At 39.9% G+C, this 21,568-nt stretch overlaps 2 protein-coding genes across 2 annotated transcripts; both read right to left on the bottom strand.

Annotated features, from left to right (window-relative positions):
• Nucleotides 1–62: 62 nt before the first annotated feature.
• LOC133617844 (carbohydrate sulfotransferase 14-like) lies at nt 63–7,649 on the bottom strand. Its single transcript, XM_061978148.2, has 2 exons — nt 7,238–7,649; nt 63–893 (listed from the first exon to the last, which is right to left on the bottom strand). The coding sequence occupies exons 1-2, from the start codon at nt 7,526–7,528 to the stop codon at nt 63–65; spliced, it is 1,122 nt and encodes a 373-aa protein (XP_061834132.2). The 5' UTR covers nt 7,529–7,649.
• Nucleotides 7,650–10,920: 3,271 nt separating this feature from the next.
• LOC133617845 (carbohydrate sulfotransferase 14-like) lies at nt 10,921–19,141 on the bottom strand. The gene is made up of 2 exons (XM_061978149.2): nt 18,795–19,141; nt 10,921–11,838 (listed from the first exon to the last, which is right to left on the bottom strand). The coding sequence occupies exons 1-2, from the start codon at nt 19,041–19,043 to the stop codon at nt 11,008–11,010; spliced, it is 1,080 nt and encodes a 359-aa protein (XP_061834133.1). The 5' UTR covers nt 19,044–19,141; the 3' UTR covers nt 10,921–11,007.
• Between the last annotated feature and the right edge of the window lie 2,427 nt (nt 19,142–21,568).

The following is a 21,568-nucleotide window of genomic DNA, read 5'->3' on the forward strand; positions in this document are numbered from 1 at the left end:
AGTCCTTGTGAAGTAAAACACTATAGTACAAATTAATGCCATTTAAAAAAAACAAAAAACTTTTAATGCCGGCAATACTGAGTGTTTATGTTTGGGAGGGCATACGTGAAGAGGGAGAAGTCTAAGATGTACTTTGGAAGAAGTTCCCTCAGCAGCTTCTGTGGAAGGCTGCACAGGTAATACTGTATCGTCTCTGGGGTGACGGGCTTGTACCACGACTGTCTCTCTGGAAAGCGCACGTGCGCTGGAGCCCCGATTTGCTGGAGCACAAACTCGGCATCCATTTCTAGGTGTTCGTACGAGCCGATGAAGTCGTAGGTGAGCGCGCAAGGCTGGCATAGGTTGTACATTGGCATCCAGTGCTCGTTCATGTGCTCCGCATCCTCATCCAGCAGGTAATGGACAAACTCTGCAAAAGTGACGTCATCTCCGGTTATCAGCGAGTTATCAAGCGGGCGGCCCTTCCTGTAACGCTTGATGATCTCGACGCCGTATTTTTTTTGGTAGGACTCGATCTCTCCGAACTTGTTCCTGTATGCGGACAGCAGGCGCGCCATGGGATCTCGCACAAACATGAACTTGAAGTAGTGCTTGAGGCGGTAACGAATCTCCTCTGGTTTCATGGAGGCCAAAAAGACGAGGTCATGTTGGTGGTCCATCTTCCCTTTGACTTCCACGTTCTCCAGCGCCCCGTTTAGGACCTTAAGGACCCTTTTCCAGTTGGAGCAGGCCACCTTGGGGACGTAGCAGTAGAGGAAGCCGTACTTGTCGTTCACGAGCACGTGCTGCAGCAAGGTCTTCCTCTGCGGGGGCGTCAGGGACCATAAATCGTGGGGCATGTTCTTCTGGCTGCACATGGTCCTGATGGTGCGGTTCCTGATCTCCTGGAGGATCTGAATGGGATGGCAAAGGAAACGGGATTACAAACAATTTCTAGGTAAGAACTTTTGCATTGTGCCTTTAATCAAAGATGATATAGACCACGGGTGTCCAAATTATTTCCAGCCAGGGCCAGGTACATAAAAATTGAAGGATGTGGGGGCCACTTTGATACATTTTTCACATTAATGACAATGTATTTATATCAATATATGCTGAACTACCTGAAAAATATATACACAATTTAGCTCTGTGCCATCATAAGTGTATATGTTTTTTTGTTTTGTTGTGTCTAGAAATGGCTGGTATGTATAATGTCTTTACTGTCCTTTGGGATCTTTGATGTTTCCCTCTTACACACATGTTTATGTGTGCTATGGCTATGAGTTTGTTTTTTGTTTTTCCCTTGGTCTCAGTCTGGACCCCACCCAGGCTTAGACTGAAATTTTTTTCCCTCACCCCCTCTCCCAGCGTTTACCTGTTTCTTGCCTTATTTGTAAGGGGCGCCGGAAGTTGGCAGACCCTGTTCCTTCTCCCTGTGATGTTTGTCTGCTCTTGAATGGGATTGTGCTGAAAATCTTAATTTCCCCTCGGGGATTATTAAAGTATTTCTGATTCTGATAACAATTTTGTGTCATATAGCTGGGATAAACTCCAGCGCCCCCGTGACCCCGAAGGGGACAAGCGGTAGAAAATGGATAAATGAATGGATCTAATCCAACAGATATTCTTCAGATAATTAATTTCTTCACATTTTACGGGAAATAAAACTATGTATGATATATCTATGACGCTACAGACCGGCAAATAGACTTAACGTTTAATGTTCTTACCCTTAAAAGTGATAAACTTCATATAAAATCTCCCATTCTTAAATCCAATGTTGTCCTTTTTTTAGTATCGATAAAATTGATCCATTCCCTTTTAAAACGATCCCGCATCGATACCAATCTTCCGGAAGGCAAATTTGCCGAGCACAGATCGATATACCGTATTTTTCGGACTATAAGTCGCAGTTTTTTTCATAGTTTGGCCGGGGGTGCGACTTATACTCAGGAGCAACTTATGTGTGAAATTATTAACACATTACCGTAAAATATCAAATAACATTTTTAGCTCATTCACGTAAGAGACTAGACGTATAAGATTTCAGGGGATTTAGCGATTAGGAGTGACAGATTGTCTAGCATGTTCTATATGTTATTTGAATGACTCTTACCATAATATGTTACGTTTACATACCAGTCACGTTCTCAGTTGGTTATTTATGCCTCATATAACGTACACTTATTCAGCCTGTTGTTCACTATTCTTTATTCATGTCCGTTGTGTCCTGAGTAAGACACTTCACCCTTGCTCCTGATGGGTGCTGGTTAGCGCCTTGCATGGCAGCTCCCTCCATCAGTGTGTGAATGTGTGTGTGAATGGGTAAATGTGGAAGTAGTGTCAAAGCGCTATGAGTACCTTGAAGGTAGAAAAGCGCTATACAAGTACAACCCATTTATTTTAAATTGCCTTTCAAATGTCTATTCTTGGTGTTGGCTTTTATCAAATAAATTTCCCCCAAAAATGCGACTTATACTCCAGTGCGACTTATACAGGTAAAAGCCAGTAAATTAGAATATTTTGAAAAACTTGATTTATTTCAGTAATTGCATTCAAAAGGTGTAACTTGTACATTATATTTATTCATTGCACACAGACTGATGCATTCAAATGTTTATTTCATTTAATTTGATGATTTGAAGTGGCAACAAATGAAAATCCAAAATTCCGTGTGTCACAAAATTAGAATATTACTTAAGGCTAATACAAAAAAGGGATTTTTAGAAATGTTGGCCAACTGAAAAGTATGAAAATGAAAAATATGAGCATGTACAATACTCAATACTTGGTTGGAGCTCCTTTTGCCTCAATTACTGCGTTAATGCGGCGTGGCATGGAGTCGATGAGTTTCTGGCACTGCTCAGGTGTTATGAGAGCCCAGGTTGCTCTGATAGTGGCCTTCAACTCTTCTGTGTTTTTGGGTCTGGCATTCTGCATCTTCCTTTTCACAATACCCCACAGATTTTCTATGGGGCTAAAGTCAGGGGAGTTGGCGGGCCAATTTAGAACAGAAATACCATGGTCCGTAAACCAGGCACGGGTAGATTTTGCGCTGTGTGCAGGCGCCAAGTCCTGTTGGAACTTGAAATCTCCATCTCCATAGAGCAGGTCAGCAGCAGGAAGCATGAAGTGCTCTAAAACTTGCTGGTAGACGGCTGCGTTGACCCTGGATCTCAGGAAACAGAGTGGACCGACACCAGCAGATGACATGGCACCCCAAACCATCACCCAACCATGCAAATTTTGCATTTCCTTTGGAAATCGAGGTCCCAGAGTCTGGAGGAAGACAGGAGAGGCACAGGATCCACGTTGCCTGAAGTCTAGTGTAAAGTTTCCACCATCAGTGATGGTTTGGGGTGCCATGTCATCTGCTGGTGTCGGTCCACTCTGTTTCCTGAGATCCAGGGTCAACGCAGCCGTCTACCAGCAAGTTTTAGAGCACTTCATGCTTCCTGCTGCTGACCTGCTCTATGGAGATGGAGATTTCAAGTTCCAACAGGACTTGGCGCCTGCACACAGCGCAAAATCTACCCGTGCCTGGTTTACGGACCATGGTATTTCTGTTGTAAATTGGCCCGCCAACTCCCCTGACCTTAGCCCCATAGAAAATCTGTGGGGTATTGTGAAAAGGAAGATGCAGAATGCCAGACCCAAAAACGCAGAAGAGTTGAAGGCCACTATCAGAGCAACCTGGGCTCTCATAACACCTGAGCAGTGCCAGAAACTCATCGACTCCATGCCACGCCGCATTAACGCAGTAATTGAGGCAAAAGGAGCTCCAACCAAGTATTGAGTATTTTACATGCTCATATTTTTCATTTTCATACTTTTCAGTTGGCCAACATTTCTAAAAATCCCTTTTTTGTATTAGCCTTAAGTAATATTCTAATTTTGTGACACACGGAATTTTGGATTTTCATTTGTTGCCACTTCAAATCATCAAAATTAAATGAAATAAACATTTGAATGCATCAGTCTGTGTGCAATGAATAAATATAATGTACAAGTTACACCTTTTGAATGCAATTACTGAAATAAATCAAGTTTTTCAAAATATTCTAATTTACTGGCTTTTACTGTATATGTTTTTTCCTTCTTTATCATACATTTTCAGCAGGTGCGACTTATACTCCAGTGCGACTTATACTCCGAAAAATACGGTACTAAATTGATCTATCGCTATAATGATCTTGTTACACCCCTAATCTCTTGCAAGAATTGTGTCCACATGTTCATAATGACAGGATACGTGGAAATGAACACATTTCAAAATGCACGGGCTGTCAGGCTTTTGGTTTTTGTTTGCTTTCGTAATGTTCTAATTCGGAATGCGTTAATTTTGTCTGTTGAATGTGACGCTGGCCAATGAAAAAAACAAGTTGCGAGCCGCAGTTTGAGTAACCGTGATTTAGACAAAAAAAATAAAAAAGTGCAAGCCTTTGCCAAAATGTAGTATTTTGTTGTCAAGCAGACAGTTTCCTTGATGTTATTTCATACAATTGTGTATTTGATTAGACTTTGGCTATAAAAGTTTGTGAAACCCTCCTTAAAAAGTGGGTGGTGGTATGAGGTATTTAGTCATCGATTTATTTGATCTGACTTTTCAGCCTTCTAAATATTCAGTTCAGTTCAGTTTCAGTTTATTTCGAACATGCATACAATACAATGTAATTCATCACATAGTTCCAGTTGTTTAATTACCGCACATTCGAATAGGAGTAGGAAGAAGCTCAGTTTATTTAATCCTACCGCTTTCCATACCATAGCAATTTTATCCTATTTCCTTGTTCTCTGTAACATAACAGTGAACAATAAATAATAAACAAATAATATACCATAGTAAGTAAACAAATATTAAATACATAAATAATCTTTGTCTCAATAAAAAAAAAATGAAAAAAAGGGTTCCAGATATTCATCATAACTCTTGTTCTGTGTACTTGGTGAACACTTGTAGTTTGAACAGTCTCTTAAACTTAATCATATTGGTGCTTTGTTTGATTTCTTTGGTTAATCCATTCCATAACTTAATTCCACATACTGATATGCTAAAACAGTATTTTTTCAACCTTTTTTGAGGCAAGACACATTTTTTTCATTAAAAAATCCGGAGGCACACCAACAGCAGAAAACGTTAAAAAATGAAACTCCACCAGGTCGTCGTGCCTTATTTCGAGTTTGTTGGTGTTTTCTTGTGTTTAGTGCTTTAGTTCTTGTCTTGCGCTGTTATTTTGGTGGCCCTTCCTGTTTTGTTGGTAATTTTCCTGTTGCAGTTTCATGTCTTCCTTGAACGCTATTCCCCGCACCTGCTTTGTGTTCGCAATCAAGACTATTTAAGTTGTGCGGATGCTTTCCTTCTTTGTGGGGACATTGTTGATTGTCATGTACGGATGTACTTTGTGGGCGCCGTCTGCTCCACGCGCTCTCAGTCTTTGCTGTCGTCCAGCATTCTGTTTTTGTTTACTTTGCAGCCAGTTCAGTTTTAGCTTCGTTCTGCATAGCTATCCCTAAGCTTCAATGCCTTTTCTTAGCGGCATTCGCCTTTCGTTTATTTTTGGTTTAAGCGTTAGATACCTTTTTACCTGCACACTGCCTGCCGCTGTCGTCTGCATATTGTGATCACGACAAACCATGTTCCCGACATCTACAAAGCAATTATATACCGGCTGCCACCTACTGATATGGAAGAGTATTACACGGTTACTCTGCCGAGCTCTAGACAGCACCGACACTCAACTAGGGCAGTGTTTTTCAACCACAGTGTGCCGCGGGATACAGTCTGGTGTGCCGTGGGAGATAATGTAATTTCACCTAATTGAGTTACAAATAGAGATGTCCGATAATATCGGCCTGCCGATATTATCGGCCGATAAATGCTTTAAAATGTAATATCGTAAATTATCGGTATTGGTTTTTTAATTATCAGTATCGGGTTTTTTTTGTTTTGTTTTTTTAATTTATTTAATCAACATAAAAAACACAAGATACACTTACAATTAGTACACCAACCCAAAAAACCTGCCTCCCCCATTCACATTTCATTCACACAAAAGGGTTGTTTCTTTCTGTTATTAATATTCTGGTTCCTACATTATATATCAATATATATCAAAACAGTCTGCAGGGATACAGTCCGTAAGCACACATGATTGTGCGTGCTGTTGGTCCACTAATAGTACTAACCTTTAACAGTTAATTTTACTCATTTTCATTAATTACTAGTTTGTATGTAACTTTTTATATTGTTTTCCTTTCTTTTTATTCAAGAAAATGTTTTTAATTGATTTATCTTATTTTATTTTATTTTTTTAAAAAGGACCTTATTGTCACCATACCTGGTTGTCCAAATTAGGCATGATGTGTTAATTCCACGGTATCGGTTGATATCGGTATCGGTAATTAAGAGACAAGACAAGACAAGATATCGGATATCGGCAAAAAGCCATTATCGGACATCCCTAGTTACAAACATTTTTTGCACACCAGTAATTATAATCCGCAAATAATGTACCGTAGTTGAGTGTCGGTGCTGTCTCGAGCTCGGCAGAGTAACCGTGTAATACTCTTCCATATCAGTAGATGGCAGCAGGTAGCTAATTGCTTTGTAGATGTCGGGAACATGGTTTGTCGTGATCACAATATGCAGACGACAGCGGGAGGCAGTGTGCAGGTAAAAGGGTATCTATCGTTTAAACAAAAAATAAACAAAAGGTGAGTGCCGCTAAGAAAAGGCATTGAAGCTTAGGGATGGCTATGCTGAACGAAACTAAAACTGAACTGGTTATAAAGTAAACAAAAACAGAATACTGGACGACAGCAAAGACTTAAGTAAATCAGTGGTTGAAAAACACTGTGCTAAAGGTTTTAAGTGTTGTACGAGCATACGCATGTTTTAAATTAGATTAAGTCAAAATACACTTTTGATTTGTGGTTTAAAGATGAAAATCCCTTTAATTAGCATACCTATAAACCCCACTGCAGCATATATGATGATTATAGGGTCAGTCAAGGATTCACGAAATGTTGTAAAATGCTGCCATGACCTGGATTACAACACGGATTGCTGCGATCACAGTGAGTTTTTCTAGTGGATCAGCAATTCTCCTAGCGGTCAAAACAGTTTGCAAACATAAAATGTTCCCAAGAATAGTCATAGGGTTCGATGTATAGTCCAAAAACTGCATTTTGTAAAATAATACAAACTTGATTTAACGGTTAGCCCAGGTTGCTTCAAGCCAACATCGGTACCTACCTGGGACTCCACGTCCACAGCAGCCCGCTCGCGTCGCTCTGTCTGCTGGATGAAATCCACCCTCTTGCCGCTACCCCGGGGTGGAGGTGTCTCCATGCCGTTGAGCAGTCCTTTCTCGATCATGAGCAGCAGGCTCCCAGATGCCACGATCACCAGGAACGTCAGCACCGACGGCAGCACGGTGTTGCGGCGAACCGATCCCGGGATCGCCGTCGTCCGAAAGTTTCGAACCGAGCCCCCCCGAACCCCGCCGCTTCTTTTTGACGAATTATGTCCATAAGTAGCCATCATGGAACCCCGACCTGGTTGCTTTTAATGCCTGTAATTCCGCAACTGTGGATACTGTTATATCAAACACGTACCCATAGTTTACTTTTTTACTCCCTAGTTACCAGGAATGCAACGGTAAACTAAGCACTTCCGGGGGTGCCTTTCAAAATAAAGGTCGTACAGCTTTTGCTACGAACATTTTAACTGCGCCGATTACCTATTGTAACTCTGCAATCAATAATAAATCACGCTGACCACACCTGTGATATAGTGCTGTTTTATCCCTATTTGTTGTTGTCTTCTTGGCAGGAAGCAACTGAGATCGGCCCCGCCGTTTCCGGGGCATATAAACACCATATAAATCAGTGCCACTCCCAGAGGGACATGTTTTTTTTATTTATTTTTTTCCTTTTTTTATTGAACAACAAACATACAATTTATAATGCACACAAAATATTTCTAATGTACTTTCAACATCAGCGAAACATGTCAAGGAAAGAAAACAAGCACATATAGAGAGTATTAAATAATAATAATAAAAAATATGAAGAAAAAAAAAAAGACAAAAACTTAAAAGGGCTTTTGTACTCCCAATCATCCTCCACGTTTTGATTGATAACTGTAAGCCAATTAGAAAATGTAGGCCTTACTTTCATAAATCGACATTTATGTAGAAAATGTTTTGCCTCGAGCATAATAATGTTGATAAACATTTCTATGTTACAGTCGTTTATAAAAAATACCAAATTGAATCTCTTCTATAGTGAATGGAGACATCTCCACACCCTTGTTTCCCAGAGGGACATGTTCTCGCTGCTCGTTGTCTGCCCGCTCTCTTCCACCCCCTGAGCTACTCAGTTGTTTCCTGTGTTATCATGTCTTTTTGGGGGGGACATGAAGGTTTTTTTGTGTCGTGAATAATAAATACACTGAACAAACAATTAGTAATCTTACTCATGATTTTATTAATATTCAATAATCATATCTAACATACTTACAGTTGAACTGGATAAACCTTATCAAATGATATGAGACTATGTGTGTCAATCACAAATATTACTGTGTATTTAACACATAATTAGGTTAAGGCAGGGGTGTCAAACTCATTTTAGATCGGGGGCCACATGGAGAAAAATCTACTCCCAAGTGGTAAAATCCCGGCACGATAATTTAAAAATAAAGATAACTTCAGATTGTTTTCTTTGTTTAAAAATAGAACAAGAACATTCTGAAAATGTACAAATCATAATGGTTTTTTTTTACACTTACATGTTGCGGTTAATTGTATTTTATCTTTATTTGTCCTGATTTATATTTTCTGAATTAATGATGTGATAATGTTCATCCGTCAACTTATTGGTGTTAATTGTCAACATCAAGATAAAAAAAATTATATCAAAATCAAATTACAGTATGCTATTTATGTAGTTTAAATATTTTCCTCGACTGATGTACCAACATCATGTGGTTTCTTTTGTACATATGTAGCATCATCTACAAAGATACAAAGAACTGCTATTGCAACATCCAGTGGACACATTTACAACAGAGGTTTCTTTCATTCAAAATTTAGGCTAATTTTAATACTTGGCAAACTCATCCCGCGGGCCGGATAAAACCTTGGGCCGTACGTTTGACACCCCTGGGTTAAGGTCAGGTCGACTGCAAAAATAATAAAGATCCATCCATCCATCCATCCATCTTCTTCCACTTATCCGAGGTCGGGTCGCGGGGGCAGCAGCCTAAGCAGGGAAGCCCAGACTTCCTTCTCCCCAGCCACTTCGTCCAGCTCCTCCCGGGGGATCCCGAGGCGTTCCCAGGCTATCTGTGTTGGCCCTGCGATGAGGTGACTTGTCCAGGGTGTACACCGCCTTCCGCCCAAATGCAGCTGAGATAGGCTCCAGCACAAGCGGAAGAAAATGGATGGATGGATGGACCAATGAGTTGACTCATGAACATTATCACATAATTTATTCCGAAAGTATAAATAACGACAAATAAAGGTAGAATACTATTAACCGCAACATGTAAGTGTAAAAAAAAAAACCAACAACATTAACATTTGTACATTTTCAGAATGTGCTTGTTCGATTTTTAAACAAAGAAAACTATTATCTTTATTTTTAAGTTATCGTGCCGTGATTTTACCAGTGCGGCCCACTTGGGAGTAGATTGTGTTTTTGAGATGATATAATGATCGAATACAAAATCAACGTAATATTTTTTTTTCTAAAAATAAGACTTGTAATAGAAACAGCTAAACACAATGTGTCATGTGTATTTTGAGACAATACAATGTTTATTCAGAAAGCTATTGAAAATATAATTTAAAATATTCCTCAAAAATCAGTAAACTTTTTTTTTTTTCCAAAATAAGACTTGTTTATATTCAACTTGACACTATGTATATATATATATATATATATATATATATATATATATATATATATATATATCCATCCATTTTCTACTGCTTGTCCCTTTTGGGGTTGCGGGGGGTCGCTAGAGCCTATCTCAGCTCTCTCTCTCTCTCTCTCTCTCTCTCTCTCTATATATATATATATATATATATATATACATGGCACATAGATATGTATGTGTATATATATATATATATATATATATATATATATATATATATATATATATATATATACATACATGGCACATAGATGGTAAAGTTATTAAATCTTGATAACTTCAAATATTTTTCAAAAATATGCAAAACATGATTTGTCCAAAAATAATAAATGTGGTATTCCTTAAAACGAGACCATCTACATTTGGTTTTATTTTACAATTGTAGAGCTGGGGTTTCTAAACTAGGCACTAAGTTTAACAAGGCACTTGGCGTGTTTTTGCCTAAGTTTAACTCCCTGTGAATCAATTCAGTGTGATTTTGTCGCCCTCTTGTGAGCAAAGTTGGAAACGACGGTCAATGATCATAATGTTCCATTTGGAAGGGACTTGAGCACAGCATCAAATTACAGCACACATATACATATATAATAAAAAAAAACAACAACTGAAGTGTTGTGATTTCAATATCAAATGTATTTAGAATATTGTTTAATTACATTACACATATTTTTAATATTTATATAATTTGATTTCTCTGGTGAGCTAGCACTGCAAATTTCAGTATTGATGACAACGGTGGCCGGAGGCTAACTGTAGTGTAATCTAAGACAGGCTGACACAGCTCGAGGTACGACAATTGTGGTACTAAACACGTCAGAAGTGCCAATAGCCTCGAAGCTCTTCGCAATCCATCCATCCATCTTCTTCTGCAATGTGTTTGTGAATTGAAATTCCACTGTAGTGTGTAGGGTCATTGGTATGGTAACCAGATTGTGTACAGAACATGGTGTATCATCAGGTCTGTTGGAAAGTTGTTGTTTTTTTTTTGATAGAATGGTTGGAAAGTCCACAATTGCGGGACATCTCTAATCCAGTGCTTGTGAAGTAAACACTATAGTACACATTTTTTAAACAAACTTTTATTGCCGGCAATACTGAGCGTTTATGTTTGGGAGGGCATACGTGAAGAGGGAGAAGTCTAGGATGTACTTTGGAAGGAGTTCCCTCAGCAGCTTCTGTGGAAGGCTGCACAGGTAATACTGTATCGTCTCTGGGGTGACGGGCTTGTACCAATACTGTCTCTTTGGGAAGCGCACGTGCGCTGGAGCCCCGATTTGCTGGAGCACAAACTCGGCATCCATTTCTAGGTGTTCGTACGAGCCGATGAAGTCGTAGGTGAGCGCGCAAGGCTGGCATAGGTTGTACATTGGCATCCAGTGCTCGTTCATGTGCTCCGCATCCTCATCCAGCAGGTAATGGACAAACTCTGCAAAAGTGACGTCATCTCCGGTTATCGGCGAGTTATCAAGCGGGCGGCCCTTCCTGTAACGCTTGATGATCTCGACGCCGTATTTTTTTTGGTAGGACTCCATCTCTCCGAGCTTGTTCCTGTACGCGGACAGCAGGCGCGCCATGGGATCTCGCACAAACATGAACTTGAAGTAGTGCTTGAGGCGGTAACGGATCTCCTCTGGTTTCATGGAGGCCAAAAAGACGAGGTCATGTTGGTGGTCCATCTTCCCTTTGACTTCCACGTTCTCCAGCGCCCCGTTTAGGACCTTAAGGACCCTTTTCCAGTTGGAGCAGGCCACCTTGGGGACGTAGCAGTAGAGGAAGCCGTACTTGTCGTTCACCAGCACGTGCTGCAGCAAGGTCTTCCTCTGCGGGGGCGCCAGGGACCATAAATCGTGGGGCATGTTCTTCTGGCTGCACATGGTCCCGATGGTGCGGTTCCTGGTCTCCTGGAGGATCTGAATGGGATGGCAAAGAAAACGGGGGATTACTGACAAATTCCAGGTGAGAAGTTTAGCTTTGTGGAAGTTTTTTTTTTTTTTTTTTTAGAAAATTGCAGAATTAATTGGACTTTGGATAGAAAACCAAGTGAAATCCTCCTAATACGTGGTGTTACGAGGTATTTAGTAATCATCAATAAACAACCACTGGCAAAAATGATAGCATCACCAGACTTCGACCCCTTCTACACTGAGGGGACGACTGGGATTATTACTTGGCACTTGAGCTTGTTGAGGAATGAATGGAGGACTTGATGCATTGAGGTTCTGTGCTTTATCGGGTTGTTTGTTGTTATGTAGCAAACTACTGACTTCGGACTTGTCACTGAGTTCATCGTACACCTCGACTCGGGCCTTAGCTGCATTCAGCTTCTTGACTTCCTCTAAGCGCTCAAGCTTTCGGAGCTGATTTTGCATTACCTGTTGTCTGGCTAGAGATTCAGCCTCAAATTGTGCAGCACGTAGCTTCTCTTCAGCCTCCAGTCTTTGAAGTTCAGTGACTTCCTTGTCTTGCTCTTGTAGCACGGACAAAACCTCTCTGGCCGCAGCTGCTTCGGCCACATACTCATCTCTCTTTGTCATGTCTGTGTGATCATGCTTTTGTTTTAGTCATGTTCGGTTTTGTTTTGGGATTTTTTGTGCACTTTTGTTTTGTCACCATAGCAACCATTAGTTTTCACCTGTCACGTCACGCACCTGTTTCACGTTTTGAGTCACGCACCTGTTTTTGTTAATCATGTCTATAGTATTTAAGTTCATTGTTTTCAGTTTGTCGTTCTGATGACATCCCACAATTATGCTCTACACACTCTTCATCCTCTTAGATCCTGCTTCATGTCCCATGCCAAAGTAAGTTTTTGATCCATGTTTATAGTCTTTTTGGTTTCATAGTTTGTTCTCCGCCATTGTGCGCGCCTTTTGTTTACTTCCTTGTTTTGTATTTATAGTGTTTAAATAAAAATGTACTTACATTCCCGTCTCGCCCGAGCCAACTTTCCGTTGCATCCCGGAAAAGCAAACACCCAGGACTAAGTCATGACACTCTTGACTGAATGGTTACTTAAAGGGGAACATTATCACAATTTCAGAATGGTTAAAACCATTAAGAATCAGTTTCCAGTGGCTTATTTTATTTTTCGAAGTTTTTTTCAAAATTTTACCCATCACGCAATATCCCTAAAAAAAGCTTCAAAGTGCCTGATTTTAACCATCGTTATATACACCCGTCCATTTTCCTCTGACGTCACATAGTGATGCCAATACAAACAAACATGGCGGATAGAACAGCAAGGTATAGCGACATTAGCTCGGATTCAGACTCGGATTTCAGCGGTTTACGCGATTCAACAGATTACGCATGTATTGAAACGGATGGTTGTAGTGTGGAGGCAGGTAGCGAAAACGACATTGAAGAAGAAACTGAAGCTATTGAGCCATATCGGTTTGAACCGTATGCAAGCGAAACCGACGAAAACAACACGGGAGAAAGCGAGGACGAATTCGGCGATCGCCTTCTAACCAACGATTGATTGGTATGTGTTTGTTTGGCATTAAAGGAAACTAACAACTATGAACTAGGTTTACAGCATATGAAATACATTTGGCAACAACATGCACTTTGAGAGTGCAGACAGCCCATTCAGGCGCACTAAGAACATATATTTTTCCACGATTTCAGCACTCAGGTTAACCATACCTAAATAGACACAAAATACTGCATTACACAAGACTACACAAATGTACTTGAATGATTGAAAATGTTTTTAAGCTAAATTATTGGTAAAAACAGTTTATGTATAATAATTTACGTAAAACCGCGAGTAATAAAGTTTTCATTAGTTAATATATTCTGTAGACATACCCTCATCCCCTCTCTTTTCCTGAAAGCTGATCTGTCCAGTTTTGGAGTTGATGTCAGCAGGCCAGGGAAGCTAGGGTCGATATTCTTCTCTTGATCTTCTTCGGTGGCATAAGGGACGGTCGCCATCTCTGTCGTAGCATAGCTTTCGTCGGTAAAGTGTGCGGAACAAACGACTGACCATTTCGTCGGCTTTCCCCACAGCCTCGTATTTTGAACAAATTTCGTCCAATTTCTTGCCACTTTCGCATCTTTGGGCCACTGGTGCAACTTGAATCCGTCCCTGTTCGTGTTGTTACACCCTCCCACAACACACCGACGAAAGTGAAAACGTGACGTCATCGCTCCGAGAGCGAATAATAGAAAGGCGTTTAATTCGCCAAAATTCACCCGTTTAGAGTTCGGAAATCGGTTAAAAAAATATATGGTCTTTTTTCTGCAACATCAAGGTATATATTGACGCTTACATAGGTCTGGTGATAATGTTCCCCTTTAAGTGAGTGTTGTGTTCCGAACGAAGGTATAGAGACTTTAATGATGGACTTGATTAATTTAGAATAGAGCCGACGTCTGGCCACTGTTCTTCATTCACTGCAGCGTCACCGTCAATGAGTTGTTGTGCTCTTTTAATCATGAACTCAGACATCGATACACATGCATCCACTTTACGTCGAACATCTGCATCAGGAGCTTGTATTTCACGAAATTCCTCTTATACTGCCTTCACATCTGCACATGTGGCTTGTTGATGATCCATCGACTTGTTTAATTCTTCCTCTGAGATTTCATCACTCATCAACTCTTTGGCTACCTTCGCATTATACTTCCACTTCTCATAGGCAAGTTTGTATTTGCGATGTACGCCTTTCAATTTTTCTTCTTGAAGCCCCCTCCCTTTTTCCGTCAAGGTTCGAGTTCTACTGCTTCTTAGCACAGTGTCTTCTGCTTCTTAGCACAGTGTCTTCTCCTTCTACAGCTTGGGCATTAACCTCAGGCTGAGCTAATGAGCTTGTGTGCTGTTCAGTAATCTTTTGAGTTTGTGTCCTGTTCTGTAATCTTTGTGTCAGACATATTGAGATAATATGAGGCTTGTCAATTGACAATGTTTTTAGACGATGAAGGGTTAATCTAATTTGGTAGAGGGTCCTGAGTAGTCCTGAGTTCAATCCCGGGCTCTGGATCTTTCTGTGTGGAGTTTGCATGTTCTCCCCATTCCTCCCACCTCCAAAGACATGCACCTGGGGATAGGTTGATTGGCAACACTAAAAATTGGCCCTAGTGTGTGAATGTGAGTGTGAATGTTGTCTGTCTATCTGTGTTGGCCCCGAATGCAGCTGAGATAGGCTCCAGCACCCCCCGCGACCCCCAAAAAAGGGACAAGCGGTAGGAAATGGATGGATGGATGGATGGGTAGTAGGCTAATAATTTGAAATACCAACAGTTCTTTAAGTATGTAGACTATACTTTTAAACTTGAATACTGTTTACTTGCTTGTCAATGTTAAAATGCTTCCTAAAGTCTTGTGCAGACAGTTAATAAAGAGGAAGTTACTTGGGCTTATTTTTAATTATTAACATTCAGGCCTTTTTTTTTATAATGTAAATTAAAATCACCAGTAGGCCTATTTAGTTCACTTAAAATGCATTTTGTTTAATTAACAAACTAAAAAAATGCCTTATAGCAGTGGTTCTCAAATGGGGGTACGCGTATCCCTGGGGGTACTTGAAGGTATGCCAAGGGGTACGTGAGATTTTTTTTTAATATTCTAAAAATAGCAACAATTCAAAAATTCTTTATTAATATAAATAAAAACCTATCTTTTTTTTCCAAATAGTTCAAGAAAGACCACTACTAATGATCAATATTTTGGACTGTTATACAATTTAATAAATCAGAAACTGATGACATAGTGCTGTATTTTACTTCTTTATCTCTTTTTTTCCAACCAAAAATGCTTTGCTCTGATTAGGGGGTACTTGAATTAAAAAACTTTTCACAGGGGGTACATCCCTGAAAAAAGGTTGAGAACCACTGCCTTATAGCCTATAGCTGGCTTCATTAACAGACATGCAAATCTTGGTTTGACTCAAAAAATGCCTGATACACCTGGTGGAATAAACTGAAATTACACAATCTTCCTGTTGAATTACCGGTATGTGCTGTTTGAAACCTAAAGCCTTCCAATTTAGCCTTGCAGTTTGACTAATAATTTGCAGTTAAACACATACAGTACAACAATATCAGCAAATGAACATAATACTATTTTAAAACCTTCATACAAAGCACTGTTTACAAAGTGATAAATGTGATGTGGCCTGAGGTTGTCGTTGTGGCTTGTGCAGCCCTTTGAGACACTTGTGGTTTAGGGCTATATAAATAAACTTTGATTGATTGATTGATTGATTGATAAACCTGAGTCCTTGTGAACTCCAGAAGCACGCCCCTTCTCCCCCCACTCGGCTTTGGCAGAGCTCTTTGGACACACCCTGAAACTTGACTTGATTGACAGGCAGGCTACTTTCTGTTGCTCGCATGTGTGTATGGTTTTGATCTCATTTTTGATTTGATTTTTATTAAGGATCCCCATTCGCTGGTTGCCACAACAACAACCCACTAGTCTTCCTGGGGTCCACAAACTCAATACAATTACAAGTAAAAACATATAACTATAACTACACAATACAGAAACAAATAAAAGCATCAACAAGCAAACAATTTACAGTCACAGAATAATAATTACCATATAAATCTAACTACACAATGCAAAACCAAACACAATCGTCAACAAGCAAACTAATTTAAAGACTCAGATAAAATATTACTTTCCTTTTAAAAACCATACGTCCCAGCAAGAAATCTGCGTTCAAAGAACTCCGGCTTATTAGTGATTCCCAGAGCCCAAAAAAAGTCTGCGGGCTATAGAGCGTTTTCTATTCGAGCTCCAGTACTCTGTAGAGATGCTACCTCAGTAGAAGCATTTAAGTCCCATCTTAAAACTCATTTGTATACTCTAGCCTTTAAATAGACCCCCTTTTTTAGACCAGTTGATCTGCCGTTTCTTTTCTTTTCTCCTCTGCATCCCTCTCCCGTGTGGAGGGGGGGACACAGGTCCGATGGCCATGGATGAAGTGCTGGCTGTCCAGAGTCGGGACCCGGGGTGGACCGCTCGCCTGTACATCGGTTGGGGACATCTCTGCGCTGATGACCCGTCTCCGCTCGGGCCCCACTATGGACTGGACTCTCACTATTATGTTAGATCTACTATGGACTGGACTTTCACAATATTATGTCGGAGATTTATCTGAGAGCCAGATGCAGTCATCAAAAGAGCCACATCTGGCTCGAGAGCCATAGGTTCCCTACCTCCAGGGGTGACGAGGCTGCCTACAGAGAGGAGGTCCTGAAGCTGACGGCCTGGTCTTCGGAGAACAACCTCGCTCTCAACACCAGCAAGACCAGAGAGATCATCGTCGACTTCAGGAGGAGCAGCACCGACCCTGCCCCCCTCTACATCAACGGCGAGCGTGTAGAGAGGGTCCACACCTTCAGGTACCTTGGAGTCCACATCTCTAATGACTTCTCCTGGACAGTCAACACCACATCAATCATCAAGAAGGCTCAGCAGCGGCTACACTTCCTTAGAGTCCTCGGGAAGTACAACCTGAAGCCTGACCTGCTGCTGACCTTCTACCGCTCGTCCATCGAGAGCCTGCTGACCTACTGTATTACGGTATGGTACGGCAGCTGCACTGCAGCAGACAGGGAGAGGCTGCAAAGAGTGGTCAAGACGGCTCAGAAGATCATCGGCCGCCCTCTCCCCTCTCTGACGGACATCTACACCTCCCGCTGCCTCAACAGAGCCAGTGCCATCATCAAAGACAGCACCCACCCTGGCTCTGACCTGTTCCACCTGCTGCCCTCTGGGAAGTGCTACAGGTGCATTAAAACCAAAACAAACAGGCTAAAGAACAGCTTCTTCCCCAGGGCCATAACCATCCTGAACGGACTGCCCCATTGTCCCTCATAACTGCCTTCTCTTCGGTGCAATAACCCATTTCACCAACCACCCTGTTTTTGTTTTGTTTTTTCATGTATATATTCATTTCACACCATATTCATTGCACTTCTACATTTTTTATATTTTTATATATTTGCACATTGTTTTTCTAGCATGCACACATCGCACTGTATGGCATGGCCTCAATCTCGTTACCTTGCGTAATGACAATAAAGCTGATTCTGATTCTGATTCTGATTCTGTGTTAGGTACATCAGCATCCACTATGTAATAGCTGCGAAAGTACAAACATTAATAGCAACAAGGTTAGCAACAACTCTCTATAAGGTGTGAACGCTCATTTTGAACCGCAGTTTAAAGAACATACTTGAGCGCTTCCCCCAGTTTGATGAGATTCTTGTGTCGATGGGTGTGGGAGTTTAGGGCTTGGTAAATGTCAATCATATATTTACGCAATCGGCGTACAGACGCATATTCACCATTAATTGGTTGCTTATTAAAGTAACAAAGACTTAATTTAGAGTTATTTGGACAATAGGGGAACATATAAAGTTAGGGTTACTAATAAGCAATAATTCTGAGGTTATTGAGGGAAGACTCTATTAGTTAATGGCTTACTGGTTGTATAATAAGGCCATGCAGAATAAGTACTTATCTTTTTGCTGTATTTTCAATAGTTGCTGCTCATTGCTTATTATTTATTGAGAAATGTTCAAGTTTCGAGAAACTTCTTCAATTCCTTTTTTTTCTCCTTTATTAAAAATGACTCGCACTAACTCTAGCATTTTTTTTAATTTTTTTTTTTGGGACAGGAGCTTGATCTAAAAAAAAAAGAAACTTACTGACTATCACAATTTACTTTTCTTGATTTCTCTTAGAGTTTTTTTTTTTTAAGCCAGAGTTGCCATTTGAAATGACTATAGTTTTTTTTTTTTGTTAAGTGTGTTTCTACAAACATTAAACTAATTGACGGCCTCCAAGTATGGGGATTCCATCATTTCAAATGTTGCATTATGAAGAAAAAAACAAGAACCGTACCTTGGACTCCACGTCCAGAGCAGCCCGGTCACGTCGCTCTGTCTGCTGGATGAAATCCGCCCTCTCGCCGCCACCCCGGGGTGGAGGTGTCTCCATGCCGGTGTTGTACCAAAATGTAACCCCCTGCTGAAAGTTGATGACCTGGACCATAAACAGCAGGCTTGCTCCGATCATAAAGCACGGGATGAACATAACCCGCCCCCGAACTCCGCCGCTTCTTTTCAACAAATGATTACCATACAATGTCATCGTGTAATCCCGACCTGGTTGCTATTAATGTTTGTACTTCCGCAGCTATTAAATAGTAGATGCTATTGTACCTAACACCTCCCCATTATTACATACCTCCTTAGTCACCAGGAATGCAAGCTGTGGCTTTCAAAATAAAGGTAGCGCAGTAAACGGTAAAACAAAATAGACTAAGGAAAAAAACAAGGTCAATTATTAAAATAAAATACGTTGACTTGAACTCTGTGTCCATCTTAACTATGTTTGACCCTCAAATCAACGTTTTAATGTTAAATTTCACTGTCACTCCATGAAACCAACCCCGTTGAAGATATAAGATTTCCGTTAGTAATTTCAAAATAAAACTATTGAACGATCAGAATACCGCCTTTTAATATTACATTTCCACTGTCTTGTTCATGAAACCGACCCAGTTAAAAGGTCAGATTTCTGTTAGTAATTTCAAAATAAAACCATTGAACGTTTAGAATACAACCGTTTAATGTTTTAATTTCCACTGTCAGTCCACGATTGTAGCTGAGATAGGCTCCAGCGCCCCCCGCGACCCCAAAGGGAATAAGCGGTAGAAATGGATGGATGGATGGTCCATGAAATCGACCCATTAAAAGGTAAAATTTCCGTTAGTAATTTCAAAATAAAACCATTGAACGATCAGAATGCAACCGTTTAATGTTAAATTTCCACTGTCAGTCCATGAAATCGACCCCGTTAAAAGGACAATTTTCCGTTAGGAATTTCAAAATAAAACTATTGAACGGTCAGAATGCAACCTTTTAATGTTAAATTTCCACTGCCAGTCCATGAAACCGAACCCGTTAAAAGGTAAGATTTCCTTTAATAATTTCAAAATAAAACTATTGAACGATCAGAATACCGCCTTTTAATATTACATTTCCACTGTCTGTTCATGAAACCGACCCAGTTAAAAGGTCAGATTTCCGTTAGTAGTTTCAAAATAAAACCATTGAACGGTCAGAATGCAACCGTTTAATGTTAAATTTCCACTGTCAGTCCATGAAACCGACCCAGTTAAAAAGTCAGATTTCCGTTAGTAATTTCAAAATAAAACCATTGAACGATCAGAATGCAACCTTTTAATGTTAAATTTCCACTGCCAGTCCATGAAATCGACCCCGTTAAAAGGACAATTTTCCGTTAGGAATTTCAAAATAAAACTATTGAACGGTCAGAATGCAACTGTTTAATGTTACATTTCCACTGTCAGTCCATGAAACCAATCCCGTTAAAAGGTAAGATTTCCGTTTGTAATTTCAAAATAAAACTATTGAACGATCAGAATGCAACCGTTTATTGTTTTAATTTCCACTGTCTGTTCATGAAACCGACCCCGTTAAAAAGGTAAGATTTCCGTTAGTAATTTCAAAATAAAACCATTGAACAATCAGAATGCAACCTTTTAATGTTAAATTTCCACTGTCAGTCCATGAAACCGACCCCGTTAAAAGGACAATTTTCCGTTAGTAATTTCAAAATAAAACTATTGAACGGTCAGAATGCAACTGTTTAATGTTACATTTCCACTGTCAGTCCATGAAACCAATCCCGTTAAAAGGTAATATTTCCGTTAGTAATTTCAAAATAAAACTATTGAACGATCAGAATGCAACCTTTTAATGTTAAATTTCCACTGCCAGTCCATGAAATCGACCCCGTTAAAAGGACAATTTTCAATTAGGAATTTCAAAATAAAACCATTGAACGATCAGAATGCAATCGTTTAATGTTAAATGTCCACTGTCAGTCCATGAAACAGACCCCGTTAAAAGGTAAGATTTCCGTTAGTAATTTCAAAATAAAACCATTGAACGAATACAACCTTTTAATGTTAAATTTCCACTGTCAGTCCATGAAACCGACCCCTTAAAAGGTAATATTTCCGTTAGTAATTTCAAAATAAAACTATTGAACGATCAGAATGCAACCTTTTAATGTTTTAATTTCCACTGTCAGTCCATGAAACCGACCCGTTAAAAGGACAATTTTCCATTAGTAATTTCAAAATAAAACTATTGACCGGTTAGAATACAACCGTTTAATGTTTTAATTTCCACTGTCAGTCCATGAAACCAACCCCGTTAAAAAGGTAAGATTTCCGTTAGTAATTTCAAAATAAAACTATTGAACGATCAGAATACCGCCTTTTAATATTACATTTCCACTGTCTGTTCATGAAACCGACCCAGTTAAAAGGTCAGATTTCCGTTAGTAATTTCAAAATAAAACCATTGAACGATCAGAATGCAACCTTTTAATGTTAAATTTCCACTGCCAGTCCATGAAATCGACCCCGTTAAAAGGACAATTTTCCGTTAGGAATTTCAAAATAAAACCATTGAACGATCAGAATGCAATCGTTTAATGTTAAATGTCCACTGTCAGTCCATATGAAACCGACCCCTTAAAAGGTAAGATTTCCGTTAGTAATTTCAAAATAAAGCTATTGAACGATCAGAATGCAACCGTTTAATGTTTTAATTTCCACTGTCAGTCCATGAAATCGACCC

The sequence above is a fragment of the Nerophis lumbriciformis genome, linkage group LG18 (genome assembly GCF_033978685.3).
Source record: "Nerophis lumbriciformis linkage group LG18, RoL_Nlum_v2.1, whole genome shotgun sequence".
Classification (NCBI taxonomy): Eukaryota; Metazoa; Chordata; class Actinopteri; order Syngnathiformes; family Syngnathidae; genus Nerophis; species Nerophis lumbriciformis.

Bases quoted from the DNA above. Each gene is read 5' to 3' on its own strand.
- LOC133617844 (XM_061978148.2), bottom strand. From the start codon at position 7,528: ATGATGGCTACTTATGGACATAATTCGTCAAAAAGAAGCGGCGGGGTT. The intron at 894-7,237 runs GTAGGTACCGAT...CATCCCATTCAG, and splicing joins CTGTGGACGTGGAGTCCCAG to ATCCTCCAGGAGATCAGGAA.
- LOC133617845 (XM_061978149.2), bottom strand. From the start codon at position 19,043: ATGACATTGTATGGTAATCATTTGTTGAAAAGAAGCGGCGGAGTTCGG. The intron at 11,839-18,794 runs GTACGGTTCTTG...CATCCCATTCAG, and splicing joins CTCTGGACGTGGAGTCCAAG to ATCCTCCAGGAGACCAGGAA.